The sequence below is a fragment of the Toxotes jaculatrix genome, chromosome 23, assembly GCF_017976425.1.
Source record: "Toxotes jaculatrix isolate fToxJac2 chromosome 23, fToxJac2.pri, whole genome shotgun sequence".
Lineage (NCBI taxonomy): Eukaryota > Metazoa > Chordata > Actinopteri > Toxotidae > Toxotes > Toxotes jaculatrix.
In genome coordinates this window covers 10,265,800-10,286,507 of record NC_054416.1, presented here as the reverse complement: position 1 = coordinate 10,286,507, position 20,708 = coordinate 10,265,800, and the positions used below count along the sequence as shown (strand labels likewise).

At 44.3% G+C, this 20,708-nt stretch overlaps 1 protein-coding gene across 2 annotated transcripts; it reads right to left on the bottom strand.

Annotated features, from left to right (window-relative positions):
- Positions 1–812: 812 nt before the first annotated feature.
- rcor2 (REST corepressor 2) lies at positions 813–20,662 on the bottom strand. 2 transcript variants are annotated; one of them, XM_041031792.1, is made up of 15 exons: positions 20,632–20,662; positions 17,968–18,068; positions 10,930–11,055; positions 9,032–9,088; positions 7,922–8,002; positions 7,689–7,741; positions 7,371–7,532; positions 7,120–7,244; positions 6,626–6,692; positions 6,258–6,497; positions 5,644–5,721; positions 5,321–5,378; positions 4,641–4,708; positions 4,246–4,407; positions 813–3,533 (listed from the first exon to the last, which is right to left on the bottom strand). In XM_041031792.1, the coding sequence occupies exons 3-15, from the start codon at positions 11,051–11,053 to the stop codon at positions 3,177–3,179; spliced, it is 1,632 nt and encodes a 543-aa protein (XP_040887726.1). In that variant the 5' UTR covers positions 11,054–11,055; positions 17,968–18,068; positions 20,632–20,662; the 3' UTR covers positions 813–3,176. The 2 variants fall into 2 exon arrangements, with proteins under 2 accessions (XP_040887726.1, XP_040887725.1); XM_041031791.1 differs by lacking the exons at positions 17,968–18,068; positions 20,632–20,662 and adding an exon at positions 13,331–13,514.
- Positions 20,663–20,708: the final 46 nt, after the last annotated feature.

Sequence of the window (20,708 nt, the reverse complement as noted above, 5' to 3'; positions counted from 1 at the left end):
ACATGTTACTGTTGTTTGCTTGCCTTACCCTGTGGTTAATAAAGTACTTAGGGTTTTGGACTCCTGCTGGGATAAAGACATCGCCTCCAACTCTTGGGAATCTGCAGTGGACATTTCTTGCCTTTCTGGTGCTTTATAGACCAAACAATTAATCGATCGATCAGTGATGACAATAATCATTAGTTTAAGCTCGACTCTACAGAGTAAATACCACTTACCTGTCCCCTGGTGTGTGTCAGTAGTAATTTGATTAAACGCATTATTTAAGAATAAGTCTTGGAACCTGTGACACAGGGGCCCCTCTGCAACACAGGACCACAAACTTGGCTCATAACCCACTTTACATGAAATGTGACTTGATGTAAGTGGTGCAGTTCAGCTAATTCCCAAAATCACGGTGGAACGGGGCTGTTGTGGGGCTTCCTGCTTTGCCTGATAGTTTACTTAAGTCAGCCACCAAATTATTTATCTTGATGATGAAGCTGCTGAAAGTGTTAGTTTGACCTGATGAATAGAAATAATGTGCCACCATGCGCCAGTTTGAGCTCACTGAGTCTTTGCACACCTTCCACTTTAGAGCCGTTTGATGTTTGCCCACTGTTTCTTGTTTGTTTCCAAACTGTTAACAGACTTTTCTGTTCTAAACAGGTTAATTCACTCACTGCTGCACAGGTGAAGCCCAAAGAAGTGCTCGTGTCCCCAGACCTGCTCAGGTATGTTGGAGCTGCAGGTGGTCCAACCTGTCGGGAGTCAGCAAATATTTTTTGGTGTGTGTGGATAAAGTGGTTCACAAAGAATAGCTGACAAAGCACTATTTGGTCATTTCTTTATTCTAAAAAACAAAAACAAAAAAAACCCATCTCAAACACAAACAGTTCAGTTTCCACAATGTAAACAACTTCTCACATACAGTACACGTAAGCAGTTTTTCAAACAAATGGAAGAAAAGTCCAAGCAAAGTCAAAAGAGAAGCCGCTTTAAAGCCAAATGTAGTGACGGGCTGCTTCCGTTCCCACTCAGTGCCGCGTTAAAGTGAACGCTGAAGGCCTCTGCTGACGAAAAGCAGGTGATGTGTGAAAGCAGCAGCAGCAACACTGAACGCTGTTTAAAGACAGGTTTACACACGACTTGTGATCCCAGATCTGATTGAGGAGGCAGTGATGAACAGGCAACTGGAATGTGAGGGGGGCAAGATTCAGCATGGGGACTAACAGGTTGTGTCCAAAAAAAACATAAGTAATGAAGGTATCACATTGTTCAGTCATCTACGTTTGTTCGTGAAGTTGCCTGACATCACAGCCTCAGCAGGCGAGGGGCAGTTCAGAGGCAGAAAGCTGCTCTGTGGCAGGGCTGAGAAGGAAAATCTGAGTTAGGACTCTGAGCTAGCAGAGGGAAAGCTGCCTTAACTGAACTCAGAGGGCTTCAGAGTTGTCATCACATCTTTGTAAGTTCATTTTTGGATTAATTATCATCAGGTGCTGGCTGAAAAAATAATAATGCTGAATTGAACCATCTCAGCCAAACACTGATATCTTGGATGTCCTACAGAAATGTTAAATGAACAGTTCAACATTATTTGCAGTTTGCTGAGAGATAACTTCACACTCATGTCTGTATATGTCAAATGAGGCTTCCACCAGCAGCTGCCAGCACAAAGACTTAAAACACACAGAACCAGGCTAACTAACTAGCCGTTTCCACTGTGCTAAGCTAAGTTAGCCAGCTGCTGGTGTTAGCTTCATAAAGACAGATGACAGCAGCCTCAGCAACAAACTGAAAAACAGTGTTTCCAAAAATGTTGTTGTGGGACAATGAACGTTTAAAGCAATAACAGACTTTGGCAGAACATTTCCTTTTCTTTTTCAGTGTACACAAATCCATAGGAGGTCACAGAAGGTCATCGCACATCACGCAGAAGCTGATGCTTCGTCCTGCCGCTCGTCACAGCGCCCAGCGTCCTGGGGGCCCCACGGTGGGGACTTCGGCACTGGACAGGTGAAAATAAGCTGTGGCAAAATGTCTTGTTGAAATGTGAGACACAGTCCAGTCACACGTGTTAGAAGGCTCCTCTTCTCCTTTAGTGCTCAGTCAATAATTATCATCATCATCATCATAATAAAGTATGCACTATCTTAGCTACTTACAATAACTAACTGCCTATCTACGGCTCACCTTTAAAAGTCTAGTCAAAACAAAGGAAAACATCACTCCAGTAAATACTACTAATACATGGCTATGAGAGAAGACGGAGTGGTGTGATCACTCGCTTCTTTTTCCATTTTTTTTGCCCAATTCTGAACCAGCGCTTTGAACTATGCAGAGCCACAGCCGTGACCTCTCAGCTCTGATCACAGAGCTCGGGTTTCCTTTGCTCCTCTTCGAGGGCCCAGGTTTTAAAGCGAAGCTCGAAAGGAAAAGGGCGCGTTCCTCCGTGACGATTTCCACCGTGATTTTCTAATCTACGCGGCCTCTCGGGAGGAGCGGGTTTGGCTCAGGTGTGGGCAGCTCTTCCTCCGTTTTTTCTCATCTTTTCTTTCCCTCATTTATTCATCAGTTGTTTTTCCTGAAGGCTTTTTGGATGATTTGATACCTGCCCAGTGGAACCTACAGTATAGATATATATATATAGTGTGTGTGTGTGTGTGTGTTCAACCACACTCCTCCGCAATCCAGATGTTCAACAGTTGCCATGGAGACGAGCAGGTGGGTTTGCTCTCTGTGGTCATGGCTTTCTTCAACAGCTTGATGATCCAGTGTCTCTTTTTGTTTGGTTCAGCGAGGTGTGTGCAGGTAGTGTTCGTTTTGAGTTCCCAGTTTGTTTGTTTGTTGTGTTTGTGTGTGTCTGTGTGTTACACTATGGTCTGGAGGTAGGTGTCTTGTCAGTAAAGGGGCTTCGGATCACTGCCTTTCAAAGTGGCCTCGACGAGGGGGTCCTCACACTCTTCCTGCCACGTTTTAAGAGCTGTGGCGTGGCCTCTGGGACCTGAGTGTGTTCAGTTGATCGTGTGGTCATGTGATGTGTAATGGTCCCAGGGATGAAGGCGAGGAGCGATGGAGTGAAGGAGTTTTCTCTGAGAAAACAGAAAGCGTTGTGTTTGTGTTTGTCTGCATGCTAATGTGTGTGTGTGTGTGTGTTTCTACCCTACGTGTGTGTGTGTGTGTGTGTGTGTGTGTTATCAGTGCGAGTTGGGCTGCTCCACTTTGAGCCCGACCAGCGACGGAGGCATCTGCCCTGCACTGGAGGAACAGGAGGAGGAGCTGGGAGGAGAGGCCCTGAGGCTGGAGCTCCCGGTGGAGGATGAGGAGGAGGTCACTGCGGGTCGGATGAGTGGAGGCGGAGGGTGGTTGTGGGGCGCTCGGTTCTGGAGCGGGCGTGTCTGGAGCGGAGGAGGCTGACGGAGGAGGCTGGGGGGAGCCGAGGGAGGCGCGGGGCGCAGCAGCGGAGGTGGCTGGGAGAGAGAAGACGGGGTCTGGGTGGATGAGGGGGGAGAGGAGCTGCCTGCAGCATCTGAGGGAGAGTCTTCCATTTTGACCTGAGGGGAGGGAGGAGGAGGACAATCAGTGCAAGATAAGGAGAAAGACAGTTGGACAACAGTTGTGGGGAAACAGGAACAAGAGAGGAGGTGGAGGAGAGAGAGAGATTTCAAGGCAGCAGAGGGGAAAAGTGAAGAGAGCGATGACGAGGAGACACACATTCAGCTTTAAACCCCAGCAGACGACACAGGAGAGAACTAAATATTACAGCCACCTGCTCCTTCTGTTAAATATACTCATGGGCTGTGATGGATGAATTTCATATTAGTCACAGAGAACAGATAAGGAGGTTCAAACAGGGTTTGAAGCTCGGAGAAAGCTGAGTCACGGACGGCGCGAGGCAGCATCCAGCTGATGGTTCTGGTAATGACATGGACCTCCTCTCTCTGAAGTCTCTCTCTCCAACTCAGTTTTCAGTCTCTCGTATTGTATGACAGCTAAGTGAGCACTAAAGACACTTAACGGCCATTTCCTGTCTAACATCATTCATTTAGCCCTTCTTCAAGTGCTGCTGAACTGTGAGTAACTGTGAGTAAAAGTTAACGGGTCACGTAACTCAACAACTTTATTTTTGTCCATTACGAGTAAAAAAAAAAAAAACACATGGTATTTTGATCAAGTTTGACTCTTGACAGATTTGTACTGAATCTCTTTCTGCTCAGCACATTACAGGCGTCTGTAATATCACCCGTCGCCTCCGTCAGGCCTCACCTCGTCCTCCTCTGCACCTCCATCTGCAGCCGCCACGATCTCCTCGCCGCCCCTCCTGGGGTCTCTCTGGTCTCGGCTGGTGGCCACCTGCTCGGCCGCCCACTCCCTCAGCACCTCGTCCAGGTTGAAGCGGCGCCGGTAGCTCACGAAGAACGAACTCACCTGAACCCGGAGGAGACGGGTGGAGAGTTAGAGAAGAAATGATGGAGGACAGAAAGTTGTGCTGCGTTCAAGGACACAGAGGCTGAGAATGGAGGACAGAAGATAAATGAAAGGAGGGATAATGGAGATTATATTTATCCTATAAAGAAAAATGCTTATCTAGATGTAGGGATGAGGGAGAAATTGGAGAAGAGATGAAAAGCTGATAGGCAGCTCGCTGAGAGTAAACTCACCTGAGCTGGCGTCTTGGTCCCTATCACCTCTGCAATGGCTGCGAAGTCTTTACCGTAACGCCGGATGGCTGGAAGGGAGGAAAGAAAAAAAAAAGAAAGACACAGGTTGTGTCTCTGCATCACTCACAAGCATTTCAGTGGCCTTAAAAGGCTGCAAGAAGCAGCTGCTTTCTTTCAGTCTGTCAGAGAAATGGTGCAGTGTGTGGCTGAGGAAACACAGGAAGAAGTGAACGCAGAGTGAGCGAGCTTGTTGACGCGTGTGTTTTCTGGTGACCTTCCTCTGAGGTCGGCTGAGTGAGTGCACCTGCTCTTTTACAGGCCTGACCTGCTTCACATTCACATCATCACACACACACACACTCATATCTTCCAGCTTCTGCTTTCTCTTCCACTGCCGCCACTGCACAGCTGCAGTCGATGGGGGTTAAATGCTCTGCTCAAAGGCACTCTGACTGCAGCTGCTGAGGGGACAGGGAGGAGGAGAGCTGACTCCTAAATTCTCTCCACCAGTCATGTGTTCCATTTTCACTGACTGAGTCCTATGTTGTGTTGCAGCATCTGGTAATAATCGTGTCTCGCCGTCTCACTTCTGTCTGTGAGTGTGGGGTTGGGAGAGGAGAGCAACAGGAGGTGAGACTCTGTCGAAGAGGAGGGAAGATGATGCTGCAGCCTCTACTCACCCTGCACAGCCAGGAGCTGCTCCTCTGTGGTCCAACGAGAGTTCATCTTAGGGGCAGGCTGGGAGGGAGAGAGGAGAGTGTGAAGAAGGTAGCAGAGAGGTGAAAATGACAGCATGAGAGCAAAGAGCTGATTAAGACTAATCTCAGTCCCCACAAGGGGTGAAACTATATCTGGAGGGAGTTGGGGAAGGACAGAGCGAGTAAATGAAAGAGGAGAGGGACAAACTGAAGAGAGATCAGAGACGGAGAAGAGTGGATGCAGACAGGAAAGGAAAATCAGAGCAGGGATAGACGAGGGATGCAAAGGAAGGTAAAAGACTTACCTCAGCAGGTCTAAAAGGGTCAACAGCTTCAGCCAGGCCCTGTTTCAAACTGCTGTTGTTCTGTTTGATAGACTGAACCTGAGAGAAAGAGCAGGGGAGAAGGAAGACAAGAGGACAGTGTAGTAAGTTCTTTTTTTTTGGCTGAACTAGTGCTGTTAAAGAAAACAAGTACAAAAACTTCCTTTAAACATGCAGTCCTGAGTTCTGGTGTTCTAAGGAAGCAGATAGCTGCAGTTTTAAAATGTGAGTAGTAGTAGTATCATTTTTCCTGTAATGTTGCTCCCACCCTGTACGACCTGTTAGTCTGGTCGTCTTGGAGCTTATTTATTTTTTTATCTCACCCAGGGATTTTTTTTTATTGTTGAAACCTGCTTGTGATACAGTTACACTAAAAGCACCCGCTCACTGAGGCTGAATTCACTTTCATTCATACTTTGCACAGAAAAATGTGAGAGTTTATTAAGATAGTGTTGCAGCACGTTACATTTTCACCTGCACTGACAGTTACATTGTTCCAGGTACATTTAAATCCTGTTGATTTTCACTGAAACTACTACTACAAGTTTGGTTAATTAGACCTGTGCTGTACTTGAAGTGAAAACACTAATACACACTTGTCTCTTCAGGGACACCAACTGTACGTCCAGCTGTCGTATAGTTAGCACCCCGGCATCGTGAGAGGTCGACAGGGACATGATGTCTCCCTGGTCCAGGTGCATGCCTTTGGGTGGCCTGCGGCGGGCTCTGAGCGGGTGGTGGCGATACTGAGCCCCGATGTTCTCCTTCTTTATGGGGCCAGAGCGACTGGGGATGGCCTTGTCGGAGCTGGTGCTGCTGGGGTTCTGTTTCACTGCCTGCGTGGAAAGACAAGTCCCACAAAATACTATGAAAGAGCTTCAGGCTGAACCAAAAATGTGTTTATGTAAGCATGCACACACACACACGCTGTCAAACAACCACAATTAAGTTTTCTATTGCTCACCTCTTTCTTGTTGTCAATCTCAAAGTCACTGTCACTGCCAGGGTCTCCTTCCTCCAGCTCGTCGTTACTGCAAGAAAAAAAAAACCCAAAGAAATTAAACTTTAACGCGCCTGTGCTTAAATTTTGTCCACATCCAATTGTCTAAATTAAAACAGCGTCTGATTTAATCAAAAATGATTCATGAAATGCTCAAAAATGTCAAATGAAAATGACAAGAAATAATATCAAAGATCTCATTTATATTCATGAGGCTCTTGTTTCCCCAGGATGACGTGCTTATCGAATGTCATTTAACAAAGGCGTTTTGTAAATGTCAGATCTCAGGTGAGTAGTTTCTGGGAGAACTTGATGTTTCCTCTCTTCCTATAATATTCTTTCTCTCTCATTCTTTCCTCAGTCCGTCCCTCCATTCATCCCAGCCTTCCCCTCGCTCCTCTCTCCAACATACTCAGCTTCTCCCTGAGGGATTATTAAAGTTTCATGGTTTCTCATGCCTGTCATCTTTCTCCCTCTTGTTGACCAGCCTCCTGGCCTGTCGGTCCATGACTGAGGTCCTGGTCCTGGTCTTCTTCCAGCTGTAGTAGTACTTTACCAAGCTGGAGATCAGCTTGTCTGGAAGCTACAAACAAACACAATCAATCAATAAACTGAGTATTAAATATAAAAAATGTTTTGAAAATGAAAGTAATTCTGGTACTAACTATACAGGTGTCTGTGTGTGTGTGTTATTCTCCCAGGCTCTCACCATTTGCTGGATGCGGTGGAAGCTCTTGCCGTGGAAGCTGAAGGCCTGTTCGAACAGCACCTTATCCTCCACCGTCCACTCGTCTGGGAAGGGGGTGAAGTTGGCGAGGTCGGCCAGTGAACGCTCCACGTCGTGTTTGTGCCACAACAACATGCCGAGGGCCTGATGGAACGACAACAACAGAGGCCGGTGTGGAGGGGGGGGTGTCACAAAACCAGAGACAAAGACAATGAAGGGTAAAAAGTTAAGCTGCTGTAAAAAGAAGAAGATATTAGGCTGGACCTTTTAAATAAACACATAAAGAAAGATGTAACTGACCTGCTCCATGTTGTATCCATGTTTCTCTTTAGCCATCAGGATGTACTCGTCCACTAGAGTGAAGAGAGAGAAAAAAGGGTTTAAGAGGAGGTAAGACCGGGTAAATACCAGTAACAGAAGGAGAAATGAAGAGATAGAGAGCAAGAAAAAGAGGAGAAGGAAGGCCAAGCTGTTAAGGTTGAACCAGTGAAAGTAAGGTAAGGTCGGCTGGTGTGTGTGTGTGTGTAGCTTACACATTGCATCAGAGAGCTGACTGTTGGGACACCACACCAACATGCTCCTCTGGTCCTTCTCATTGTAGCGGTTTGGGCTGTCTGGTAACGCAGAACAAAACCAGACATTTTCATACATTAGATGCAGACGTGGAGGTTTCACCTGGGTCTGAATCCCTCTTTCCCTCAGTCACATCATGTCTGTGCGTCTCTTGTCCTCCACCATTTAAACTCCCTCTCTGCCCAGCTGTCCACTTATCAGACCTCATATTAACTTTTACTTTCTTCCTCTCTCTTCTTTGCCTGTTTTATTCTGTCTAGACTTCTTCTTTGGCTCCGTCCTCATTAGGAAGAAAGGCGAGGAGGAGACACTGGCATGTGAGTCTGTGAAATCTTTGGAGGATTCAACACCTGTGCACAGTCAGGAGACGTTAAGACTCTGCTCCTATCCTCCTCTGGTGCAATCTCACTGTGTTCTTCTTTCTCTCTGGAGATTATGGTCATTGTTTTCCCAGTTTTACATCCACTGCTCATACAAGGTATCAGTGTGTCCCACTAAAGCACAGTCTCAGAAATATTATTCAAACAAACTAAAAAAATAAAAAATAGGCTGACAAGCTTTACTCTGATTCAGCAAAGCTACAAACTGTTCTGAAATGTCAGAAAAAAAAACAGTTTAAGGTCCATTGGTGTTTACTGAAGCAGATATGATAAATAAAATAAAGGGTTTGAATATTGCAGAGCTAACCCTTTTATTTATTAAACAAAGACTTGACAACCACCTCAGAGAGAGGTGTCGCAAGTAATGCTAATTATTTAACATATTTTTGAGCTTTTAAGACTTCGGCTTCACCTTTATTGGATTCATGTAAATCTGTTAACACACAGATACCGGGAGCATTTATGTGAACCTGTCGATCCAAGATGTGTGGAGGAAGAATTTTTGCAGCTCCCATTGAATTAATGAATTAATATATGACTTCAGCAACACATAAATGTTTGGGTTTTTTTTGTCTAAACTACCTCGCCTCTCCTTCTCAGCCCTGATATTCTCCCTCTCTCTATTCATCTTTCTTTTTATTTCTCTGTCATCTCCCTTTCTCCCATTCTCTTCCCCCTATGACAGCTCACCTGGTTTGAACTCTGGGATCTGAGCCTGGTAGTCTCCTCCCACTCTGATCATACTGTCTGTACAAAGAGACACAAAGATGAGCGTGAGTTTCTGCAGAAATTCAAAGAGAGACAGGTACAGTGTGGTTAAAAAAAAAAAAAAAAAAAAAAAACAGAAGAGGATGAGGGAGAAATATTCCAGAAACAAAGCAGAAAATTTCCCAAGAAGCTGCAGAGCTGGACAGACAGGATCATAAGAAAACAGATAAGAGAAAAGACAGAGAGAGAGTCATCTGCAGGGCGACAGAATAGACAAATGAGAGTGATAAACATCTTCTATTTTGTGTGCTAAGCCGTCTAACAGGCCTCCAATCAAACAAGAAATTTTACTGTTTTTGAAATCAATATATTGTTGGATCAGAGCAGAGTTGATAGGCACTGCCCAGTAGATTTTTTTCCTTCATTAGCTTCATTTTTCCTTTCCAGCCAATGACGTGCTGCACAGACTGATTGCTGCTAACCAAACGTATGATATGATCTGTTATTCGCCTATTTAGTTTGGTGAATCAGGCAGATCCTTGCGTAGTTTACAGTTTAAACTGTTTGCTGTGTAAAGTCATGCCATTGCACAATCCTGTATTTTATGATAATGCAAGATTTTTCTTTTAGCAGGCACTCTGGCTGCAGGAAACCCTGAGGATATGTAATTAGCTTTAAACAGTGTAAACAGTTTTTAAGAAAACGCAATTGGTGGATAACCTCAACAAATAGAGACTTCTTTTAATCAACAGTTTGAATCAAAGTGGCTCTAATGGTTTTACAAAATCAACAGTTGCTTCCTATATTTAATCTACTGTTCTACTTATTTGGGTTTTCCAACTGTTCTACCGCGACAGCAGGAAGTTCACAGCATTTAACTTGTCTGTACAAGAGAACAATTGAAATTCAGAAATAGCATTTATAGTGATAAATATCACTCCCTGTGATATTTTTTTTTTATCACATCCAAATGATAGAAACCCATGCAGCTGGAGATGGTCGGCATTAAGTAATCAGTGCTGTGGTGACGCTAACAAGAAATACAAAAGATGGAGAGAGAGAGTGGAAAGTGGGGAGAAGCAGGGAAGCAGACTGGGAGGAGGAAGAGACAGCTTATGGTTTCCACAGGGACGGAGGACAGGAAGTGAGGAGAAGGGGAAGAAAGAAGCTGGAGTAGATGGAAGAAATGGGTGGGGAGAGGCAGGAAGGGGAACAGAAAGGAAGAAAGAAAATTAATGGAAGGAAAGATGGAGGCAAGATGGGAGACACTGGCTGAGAAAAAATGAGAGAGAAATGAGAGACTGATGAAGATGGGGAGGTGACTGGATGACTGAACACAGATGTAGGAGGTGGAGGCAGTGATGAATGTGAGGGGTGCTATAATCTGGGCAGTGAAGTGCCTTTCGTACAATCCCTAACTATTCTGGTTATACTTCTGTCTTTGATCTAAAAATGTGCCCCTGCTCCATGTGCAGGGTGAGATAATAGTTATAAAATGAAAGATCAACAGCAAGTCAGTGGGTGAAGGAGAGAACGGAGGAAGGAAAGATGTATGTGGGCAGAGGATGACAAGGATGGAAGAGTGTGGGAAGGGGGTGGAGGAGAGAAGGAGGGGATGACAGAGGAGAGCAGTGTGCAGGGGCGAAAGAAGCACTGCAGCAATGCAATGAATGCAACCGGAACAGCTGCCATGATGTGTCTGTACAATGGAGATGTCTGTATTTGAGAACACTTTGTGCATGTCTCACGTTAGATTAGCAAACCCAGATATTAAGCAGCTCCAAGTTAAACCAATTCTTAACTTAGGGAGAGAATTTCACTCAGAAGTCAGAATAATATAATCCAGTTTAACGTGCATGTGTGTGTGTGTGTCTGTCTACCGTGAGCATGCTCTTCATCGCTGCTCTCCTCCTCGGAGTGTGGTTGGCTGTTGCCGTTGGTTACGGTCTTGGCTCTGCTCCTGGACAGGACCCCGGCCCCCGAGCGCTCCATTACTGAGGGCATATCTGCAAAAAAAAAAAACCCAAAACTAAACACACAAACCCTAAAATTTTACCACTTACGGCACCATTCAACAGTATTTCTGTCTTAAATCTGATTCAATCTCCCATAAAAGTATCACTTAAGTCTTTTTTTTACCTGTTGAGACCAACTGAATAATAGAAAAAACATGTTGAATGAATCTAAACTCCAAATAGTTTTGGCTGTAAGGTGTTGCTTTGTCCTGACCTGACCCCATATTGAACCAGTCTATACATATTCAGTTACACTGTTCAGATGTCCAAACGCGATGTCTTATTTTTAGCCTCCAATATAAATATATATGTATCACAAGAAAAAAAAATCAAGCCACAACACGTGCACATAACAACTGACAAGTGGCAGCATCTGAAAAACAACGTGGAGGAAACGTGCCATGGATAACACGAGGGCCCTCCTGTATGAAGGGGGCTCTTATTTTAAGTGTCATCCACACTCAGTGCTATATTATTAGGTGGCCAAGCCTCGTTTGAGTCCTCTCCCTCTCTGTGTCTCGGGGCCAGTGAGTCCCACAGTGGCACAAAGGGCTAGACGGTCAGCTCAGGACACAGCTCCACACGGCAGAAACAAAACTTCCTGGTACACAAACAATGCGGTTACAAGCGACAGGTGACCACAAACAAAGACATCGATCTCTGTGGCAGATCAGGGCACAAACACCAGTTATGTTCAACGAATCTGAAACGCTTACACTTGCTTGTTTTTTTTTTTTCTTATTCATCACATCAGCAACTTCATCTCCAGCTTCCTCACTTGAAATACGCCCGGAACAAAGCAGGGACGCGGAGTTATGTGCCAAACGGGTTCAGTCCTTCATATTAAACATGACCAGTTATGCTGTTGGAGGGGCCAATCTTTACAACCCGAGAGATTAAATCACATCTACCAAACTCCGGTTAGACAATGCAAGTGTCTGAGGCTCTCTGGGGGTCTTTGTCTATCGCTGCGCCCGGTGGGCCCCCCAAAAACTACAACAGCTGTCCCCTCTATAACTTCACCGGAAAACCACATCTTCCAAAGCTAATAGACGCATCTTCGTGCATTTAAGTCTACCTCGATGTGCTGAAGCTTGCAAAACCGCCGAAGCTACAGCTACAAAGGTGGAGAAGCTGTATAATCCCGCCCCGGTTCACTTTCAGGGAGAGTTTTAGTGGGCTGTGGTAGCCTCGGATACCGCGACCGTAGCCTCGATCTCAACCAGAATAATCAACTTTTATTTATTCGCCATACGAGCTAATCCTACAACACACAAGTGCGAGCCCGGAGAGAAAGGGTCTGTCTGTAGTAGTAAGTATTGCTTTAACCACCCACTTAAGCTGAGTAATTCATTTTCACAACCTCTGATTAGCATATGGAAAGCTTTTATAACTTCTGGTCACTTAACTTACAAAATCTGGAAATCGGATACGATTGAACACTATGGTACACAAAGACCGATGAATACTCCAACCACGGTTTATTAACTTTAAGTCTAAAATGTAGACTTTTTTCCTACATTACACATTTCTAAATAGGTGTTGGATGCGTCATGTTTACTCATCCTGACAAATAACGTTGACAATATTAGTCCTAAAGTGACTAATAATGTGATCATGGATCTCAGGAGTAAGTTTAGAGTGACCTTGCGGTGGCAGTTTTGTATTTCGTAAGGTTAATACAGTGCTATTACTACGGGAACACATTTTTACGCATCCTTTCTACGATCTTCAAAATTATGGTTTTCTACTAATCGGTTTATTATAAAACCTCAGCAAAAATACGAGGTGGTAGGGTGCGCATCCGGCGTTTGATCTGAGCCACGTTTGGTAACTAAAGCAATATTTTCACAGCTTTCCTGAGCAGTCATCTGTGTGCTGTGTGTGTCAGACTTTGAAGTCCTTTTGTTTTCCCCACGCTTACGCTGCTGTTACTACTACTAACGCTACTGTCTGCTGCTGCTGACACGGAGTTTAAAAAAAAACTCGCTCTCTGGGTTATTATAACTCTACTTGGAGCTCTGTTCCGGGACATCTATCTGCAAACCGCCACAGTTTGAACGCTCTAAGTAATTTCTGGCTGTTCAACAATAAAAAAAAAAAAAAAACAACAACAGGCGACACCCCCCCTCATCAAAGTGCAATCTGAAGTCAAACCTAGTTGGTCGTTGGGATGCTAACGTTAGCTAGTTAGCTTGCGGCTAGTACCCTCACGTTACATTAGTAACGTTAATAGTTGGAAGTCGAGATAACAGTCACACTGTACCTGTGTTTCGTTTCTCTCCGCTTTCCCGCACTCAAAACTTATCTGCGCCTCCGTCCGCGGCGTACGATCCCCTTGGAAGTGCTATAAGGTCGCGATTGCACCTAAAACGGCTTAATTCTTGCCTAATTGATGAACACAGTCAGTACAATGAAGTGAACTGCATGGATAGATGGAAGCAGCCGTGAGTGTGTGAGTGTGTGCCGGGGAGACGGACAACACCCGGAGAAAAGTGAGGTGGACATCCGCCCGGATGCGTTCGCCTCTCCCAACCAACCAGCCGTTTGGATTGACAAAAAGTAGTCCTGCCAAACTATTAAGTGCAGCTTACTCCTGTTTTGGATTTTTGTTGCTAAGCATGCCATTTTACTTCTAAGAGTACCCTTTTCTAGCTCTCCTTAATGAAAAGCTTTGTTTTTTTAATCAGCTGTTTAACCTTCTTACCTGCTAATTCACAGTATCATTATTGATCATTATTCACAGGTAATCTCCTTTAAACATCAGGAGAGCGTAGAAGTGGTTATAGTTTATAGAAACACAATCTGTCATAGGCTCTTAATCTGCCATCTATCAAATCCCATAAATTAGGGACTACTTGCCAGTGTGTCGGCGGAGGGATTCGTCAGCTGTGCATCTCCATGCTGAGCCAGGCTGTCCAGACTTGTACTGATGTATGCATGGTGGAGAAAAGGGCAGGAGAGTGGGGCACAATTGAACCGTGTGTGTGTGTGTGTGTGTGTGTGTGAGTGTGAGAATGTGCACGCGTGAGAGAGCGCACGTGTCTCCAAAAGAGTGTGCGTGACTTTGCTCATGACCTGACAATGACTCAGATAAAAAGCCTCAACGTACTTCCCATATTTATTTATTTTTATTTATAATTTCGAACAATTCATAGAGTTCTGCCCTGTTCCTCTTTGTGTGTGTATGTGTGTCATCATCTGTCAGGCATCATTCTGTGCATATCTGTGTGAGTGCACAGGTGGAAGTGTGTGTGTTTGTGTGTGTGTGTGTGTGTGTGTGTGTGTGTGTGTGTGTGTGTGTGTGTGTGTGTGAGCAGAATAGGGAGTGTTTCAGTGATAGCTGAAGGAAGCATCACACCTGATGCTGGCAATATGCACAATAAACCCCACAATAACACACACACACACAGCCTGCTGTTACCTTCACAAGTGCCTGCTGCTGACATGGAACACTCCTTTACATACTCCTCCAGCTTTTTCTCTGTCTACCTTCTCTTCAGCATCACCACCACCTCCTCCCCCCACCTCCTCTTTATCATCCCAGTTCTCTCCTTTTCCCACCTCATCTCCATCTCCTCTGTGATCTCTCTTGTTTGTCATCCATCCTTTTCTCTCCCCTCTTCAGCTTCCTGCTCCTTTCTGCACCTCCTCTACTTCCCTCCTACTTATTTTTACCTCCTTCCTTTTGCTCCTCTGTCTTTCCCTTCTCCAATACTTTCTCCCTCCTCCCTCCTCTACCTTCCGTCCACCTCCTGAATTTCTGCCCTAATCCCCCCCCCTGCCTGTTTTTTTTTGTTTGTTTTTCATCCTCTTACCTCCCCTCTCGTCTTCTCCCCCGGCCTCCCCTTTCTCCCATTCCATTCCCCTTCCCTTCCTTTGCCTCCTCTGCTCTCCTCCCCTCTTTACTATTTCTCCCCCCTCCCTCCTCTGCTCTTCCACACACCCCTCACTTCCTCTCTCCAGTGATGACTCCTCTCATGTGTCTTTCCTGCCTTCCTCCTTCATCTCCTTCCTCACCCCTCCTACCCCTCCTCTTCCTCCTTCTCCTCTTCCTCCTTCCTGTCTCTCTTGCTCACGTCGCTTTCGATTTCAACAGTGTGTGTGTGTGTGTGTGCGTACGTGCAAATTCTTCCCTTCCCCTCCCCCCATCCTCCCCCTACAGTGACACAGTAAAGCAGTTTCGCTTCGTTCACCTCCAGCCCCCCTATCCTCTCCTCTTCCTCCCCTCCTTCCTCTTCCTCCCCCTCCAGTCTCATTTTCACCCCGGCCACCCCCTCCTCTCCTCTCCTCTCCCCTCACCTCCCCACCTCCCCTCCTCTCCTCTCATTAGTCAGTGTCCATGAAACTCACTATTCCACTGTCTCTCCTCTTGCTCAGTCCTCCAGTCCCTAACACATCCTCTCTAATGAACAACTGCTGCATCTCTCCCCTCCTCCCCCTCTCTCTTCACCTCTCAGCTCCCTCCTTTCATCCTCCTCCTCTTCCTCTCTCTGTCCTCCCCTCTCCTCTCCTCTTCCTCTGTCCTCCTCTCCATTTGTCGCTCTGTCTCCCTCTTTCCCTTCCCTTCCCTTCTCTTCGCGCTCGGTTTCTCTTCGATCTTTCAGAACTCAGTGTCCCTCCCACTCTCCCTTTAGCTCACTCTTGTTTTCACTTCTTTCTTCACCCCCCCACCCCTCACCCGCTCCTCCTCCCTTCTCTCTCTACCTGTCTCATTCCCTCTTCTTGGCTCTCTGTCTGCTCTTCTCACTTGTCTGTCTCCTCTGCTGTCTGTCTGTCTCTCTCTCTCTCTCCTTCACTTCCCCATTTTCCTCCCTTACTCCTCACCCTGACTCCCATCCCTCCATCTCTTCTCCTCCTGTGAATTAGCTGACTTTCTCTGTTATCTCAGGAGATGCATGGTCTAGAATCAGATGTGATAGAATGAACTCCTGCTGCTGCTGCATTCAGTCAGTCATAGTGAAATGAAATGATGCCCTCTGCCATCGCCGACTCATTATTTTATTATACTCATTCATTATAGTCATTCAGGACCTAGATGTCCTGCTAATCATACTGTGTAAATTCAAACTGATGTAAGTTATATAAGGAGGTGAAAGTTAATGTGTCACTGTACTGACTTGTGTGTCTGTCAACGATGCTCTATTGGCCCACAATCAGTTGAGGTATTCTGAGTTTTGGTGATGTCGGTTGTAGCTGCTCTCCCAAACACTGTCTAATGGTTTGCAGTGCCCCAGTTCCATGCTACACATCATTGCTGTGCATGTTTTGAGTCTGTAATGTGTTCAAACTGGAAAAGCAACAAAATCCAGTATACTCAAAAAAGTATGCATGCTAAAAAAAAAAACAAAAACTAGAATTTTGTGCCTTCTGTTGAAACTCATTATTTACCCCACAATGCATTGCACAAAAGAAAAGGAAGAGCTGCTCATTGCTGAAAAAAAAACAAAAACAAAATGTGTAAAATAGCTCTGAATTCCACACTCGCATTGGAACTGAGCTGTAAAGTAGTGTTAACGGAGAGGCCATGGCCTCGCTAAATTTTAAACTTTTTGTCCACTTGGCAACATGAATGTACCAATCAAACCCCATGGCAATCTGCCAGTTAGCTAATAAGATACGTTGTGTGCAAATTTGACATTTTGCTCTTAGGGTAGTGCCAAGAAAGGTTCACAGGGTGTAAAAAAAATGGAATAGGGCTCATCCTCAGGAGTATGATTATGCTCAATACATTTTGAGGCAATCTGCCAAAAAGATCCTAATGTTTCTTAGGTTCAAATAGAAATTCTGGCCAAATTGTGGTGCTGTGGAAAGGACAGGTGGTCAGCAAAAATATTGTGATTCATCTATTTAGTGGAAACATTGTGGAAATCCAGCCTTTGGTTAGCTTGTCCTGGATGATCCTTTTGTCAAAAGGGTCATTTTGACCTGAAGGCTGTGAAAAGGCAGGAAGTCACCAAAGTGATGAGAAGCATCATCATCATCATCATCCTTAATGAATATCCACACTAACGTTCATGGCAGTCTGAACTGCAGTTGTTTTGATAAACCCCAGAACAACATTGCCACCTTAGGTCCAGCTGCTAGCAGTGCACAAAAACATCCTAGAATTGTGCTATTACTGGAACATTAAAGGCTATGAAAAAGGACCTCTCTCATAAAACAGGGCTAAAACTCTCCACTTAAATCCAGAATAATTATTTCCAGTGATTGCACAGATATAAACGTACAACTAGAGCAGACAGATAACAGGCATTTTCAAGCCAAATGTAGAAATACTGTGCAACAACAGCATGTGGAGAGGATGTCCAGTCTATGTTGTGTATTTCTGTTCTGCAGGGCGATCTGTGTTGAGAGAGGCCTCATCCTCATCCACCATTCTCCTCTGGTTCTTTCCACACTGCATCTGTTGATTCCCTCTCCCATCCTCCCCCCCTCTCCCTCCCTCTCCTCCCTCCTGCTCTCTCACTCGTCTCTCTCCCTCCTTCTTCATCTTTCTCATCTCTCGCCCTCATCCTCGTTCTTTCCTCTTTATCTACCCTCCCTCACTTTGCTCGTCTGCCATCGTCTCCCTCCTCTTCCTCGCTTTGTCAGCCTCCATCCTTATCTATCTATCTATCTATCTATCTATCTATCTATCTATCTATCTATCTATCTATCTATCTATCTATCTATTTATTTATCTTCTCAGTTCTTCTTTCTTTGGTCTGCATGCTGAGCTCTATGTATATGTATACGTATATGTGTATGCATTCGTGTGTGTGTGTGTGTGTGTGTGTGTGTGTGTGTGAATGCCAGTATATGTGTGAGTGGAGGTGGGAGGGGGGCCAGCTTCATTATACAGCCCTGTGTGTGAGTGAATACACACTGCAGAGAATATACAGAAAAGTGTTACATACTCACACGTTCACAGACAGAAGAAAAGAAATGTAGATAGGAGGACAAAGAGTCATATCTGAACTGCCAGGCGAGTTGAAGTGTTGATGCTTGGCTGTACGGCTCGGCTGTATGAAAACACAGAGACAGAGAGACTTAGACAATGAGAATCAGGCCTCTGTATCAACTCTCTGTCCTTCGTCGCGCCCCCTACTGACATATGAAATAAATAGAGTTTCTACCGACAGCGAGAGACAGATTCCCTGAAGACAAAAGACTGTAGGCGGGGTTTAGAGACTAGGCCATCTGTGTGCTGGGGAGAGCTACTCTGTGTGTGTGTGTGTGTGTGTGTGTGTGTGTGTGTGTGTGAGAGAGAGAGAGAGAGAGAGAGAGAGAGAGAGAACCCCCTATACAAGGCCTTTATTTGCATTATGAAAAAGTGGGTAGGCTTGTGAAGGTGGCCATCTCATATCCCACCAAATCAAGGACTCACAGTCATGGCCAGTGATCTCCTCAGTAATACTCAACCATATAGACCCCTCAGTCTAAAAAAACCTGTAAAATCAACACATTTTTCCCCCTTTTTCTTTTCTTTTCTCTTTATTACAGCAAAACACTCATTTATACAAAAGAATTGAAGTGATCACATTTTCCTTTGCCACAAACTCGCACATATAAGAGGTGGCACAATGGACATGACCATAACGCTTTATTGTTACACCAAAAAAGGAAGTATTTAATATTTTATGTCGTACACTCTATGCATGAAGAAATGTGTGTTCTTTCTGTTTGCCAACAGACCAATAACAGACAGACAGAGATGCCCAGTCTGTCATCCTACAGAGTGACGTTATGTCTGCATGTGATGTTGTCACTTAGACCTCACAGAGATCTCCTTGTTCGACCTCTCATGAACAAAACTACAATAATATTATATTCTATTCATCAAGCTATTTTCACTAGCGATTTTTTTCAGTCATTTCAGGGAAGAATAAAAAAATTCTCTGTTTCCAGCTTCTCAGGTGTGAAGATGTGTTGTATATGATAGTAAATTGAGTAACTTTTTTTTTGCTTTTGGATGGTGGTTTTGATGCTTTTGTATTTGAAAAAAAAAAGTTATTATTTAAAATATTGTGTTCCTGTCCTTAGTCCCTGTAGTCAATGGTGACCTTGCTGTGCTCATGTTATTCTTTTGTGTCCTCCTCTCACCTTGTGCAGCATAATATTCTTACAGGGGCCTATAGTGTGACTTTGATACAGTATTCTTTTACATTTTTGTGGTTGTTTTCCATCAGGAAAGAAGATGCAGCCCTGTCTGTTATGCCAGAGGGGTTTTTAAGCTTCACCAGCCAATTACAGTTTGTTAGTAAGAACTAGCGTCAGGGGTAAAAGATTGCTCAAGATGGAAGCCAAGACAGTAAAAGTTAAAAGACTATATTTTCTATAGCGTCTCATCATTTATCCTGTCTGGAGCTTAATTGTGGGTTTAGAAGAAATAAAGGTCTACAACATAAAATGGGTGATTTCATGCCCCATATCGCCACCCAGTGGTCACAGTCACTAACAGCTTCTCAAATCATGTACTGCCAGGAGCTGAAATCACTCTCTGGGGTTTTTTCTATCATTTTATACAGTGAGCAGGAGATGGGTCCCTCTTTGACCATGGGCCTGCACCTGAGAAAACTTAGTAAAACGTGTCACATATGGTATTTTAATTACACTGAAACCTCAAGATGATAACAGGAAAGAGACTGGAATCTGCTATAGTGGATCCTTGGGAACTTGTGGCTACTGGAAATCCCAAAACCCCATTTTGTACCCTGTTAATTAAGGAAATACAAAGATAATGGCAGTCTTAAATATGATGAAGGCTCAGTCCTCAAGTTTGAAGAAAGCTCTGTAAAATGTTCCATGAGTTTAATTAACTTAGATTTTGTAAAATGAATTCTTCATAAAAAAAGATATATATACTAGAGTGTCTCTTAATGATAGAGTAAAAGCCGTTTTCTAAGATTTTTCTCAACTCAGATAGTCTAGTCGTAGTCTGTCATGTGGAGACAGAGACAAATCCTGGAGCTGCTCCCTGGACAATAATCGCAACTGCTTTGATGCCATGACACAGCCCATGGTGGTTATTGTCTGATTTCAGCTGGAAGCCCTGAATTCAAACAAAATATATTTGGGAGTATCATCTCAACCAACATGTCAATCAGCAGAGTCTATCTCTAATTCAGTTTTAGTGGACCAACTTTTTAAAAAAAAGTGGCATTTTATGCTTTGTTTTTTAGCATAGAGCAGTTTAGCTTTACCGCTCATGATCACTGGATTAGTGGGAATCATTGTAAATTCTGTATTACTGTGCTGTTTCCCATTAATCTGACTTGAATTTATTTCACAAATGATAGTGTTTTTTCTTTTGTGTTTACAAAATGAAATGGAACGTGTCAGTGGATATTTCTGGTGTAGTACCTGGTCATACCATGTATTATTCTCGGTACATACAGCATTGCAGTATCAGTATTTGCAGACATGGCCAAATGTATGTTCAACTGTACAATACACATTTACGTGGCACACGTACACATACTGTACATGCCAGTGGTAGTGTAAATGTAAAATCAATACATATTAAAACATAGATTTAAAAAAATAAAACTGTAAAATGGTTTAATAGATTCAAATATGTCCTACCATCCAAACATCCCTTCACCCCAGCTCTTTCCAAACAAGGAAACCACATTCGCGCTAAAGCAGTGTCGCTTTCAAAT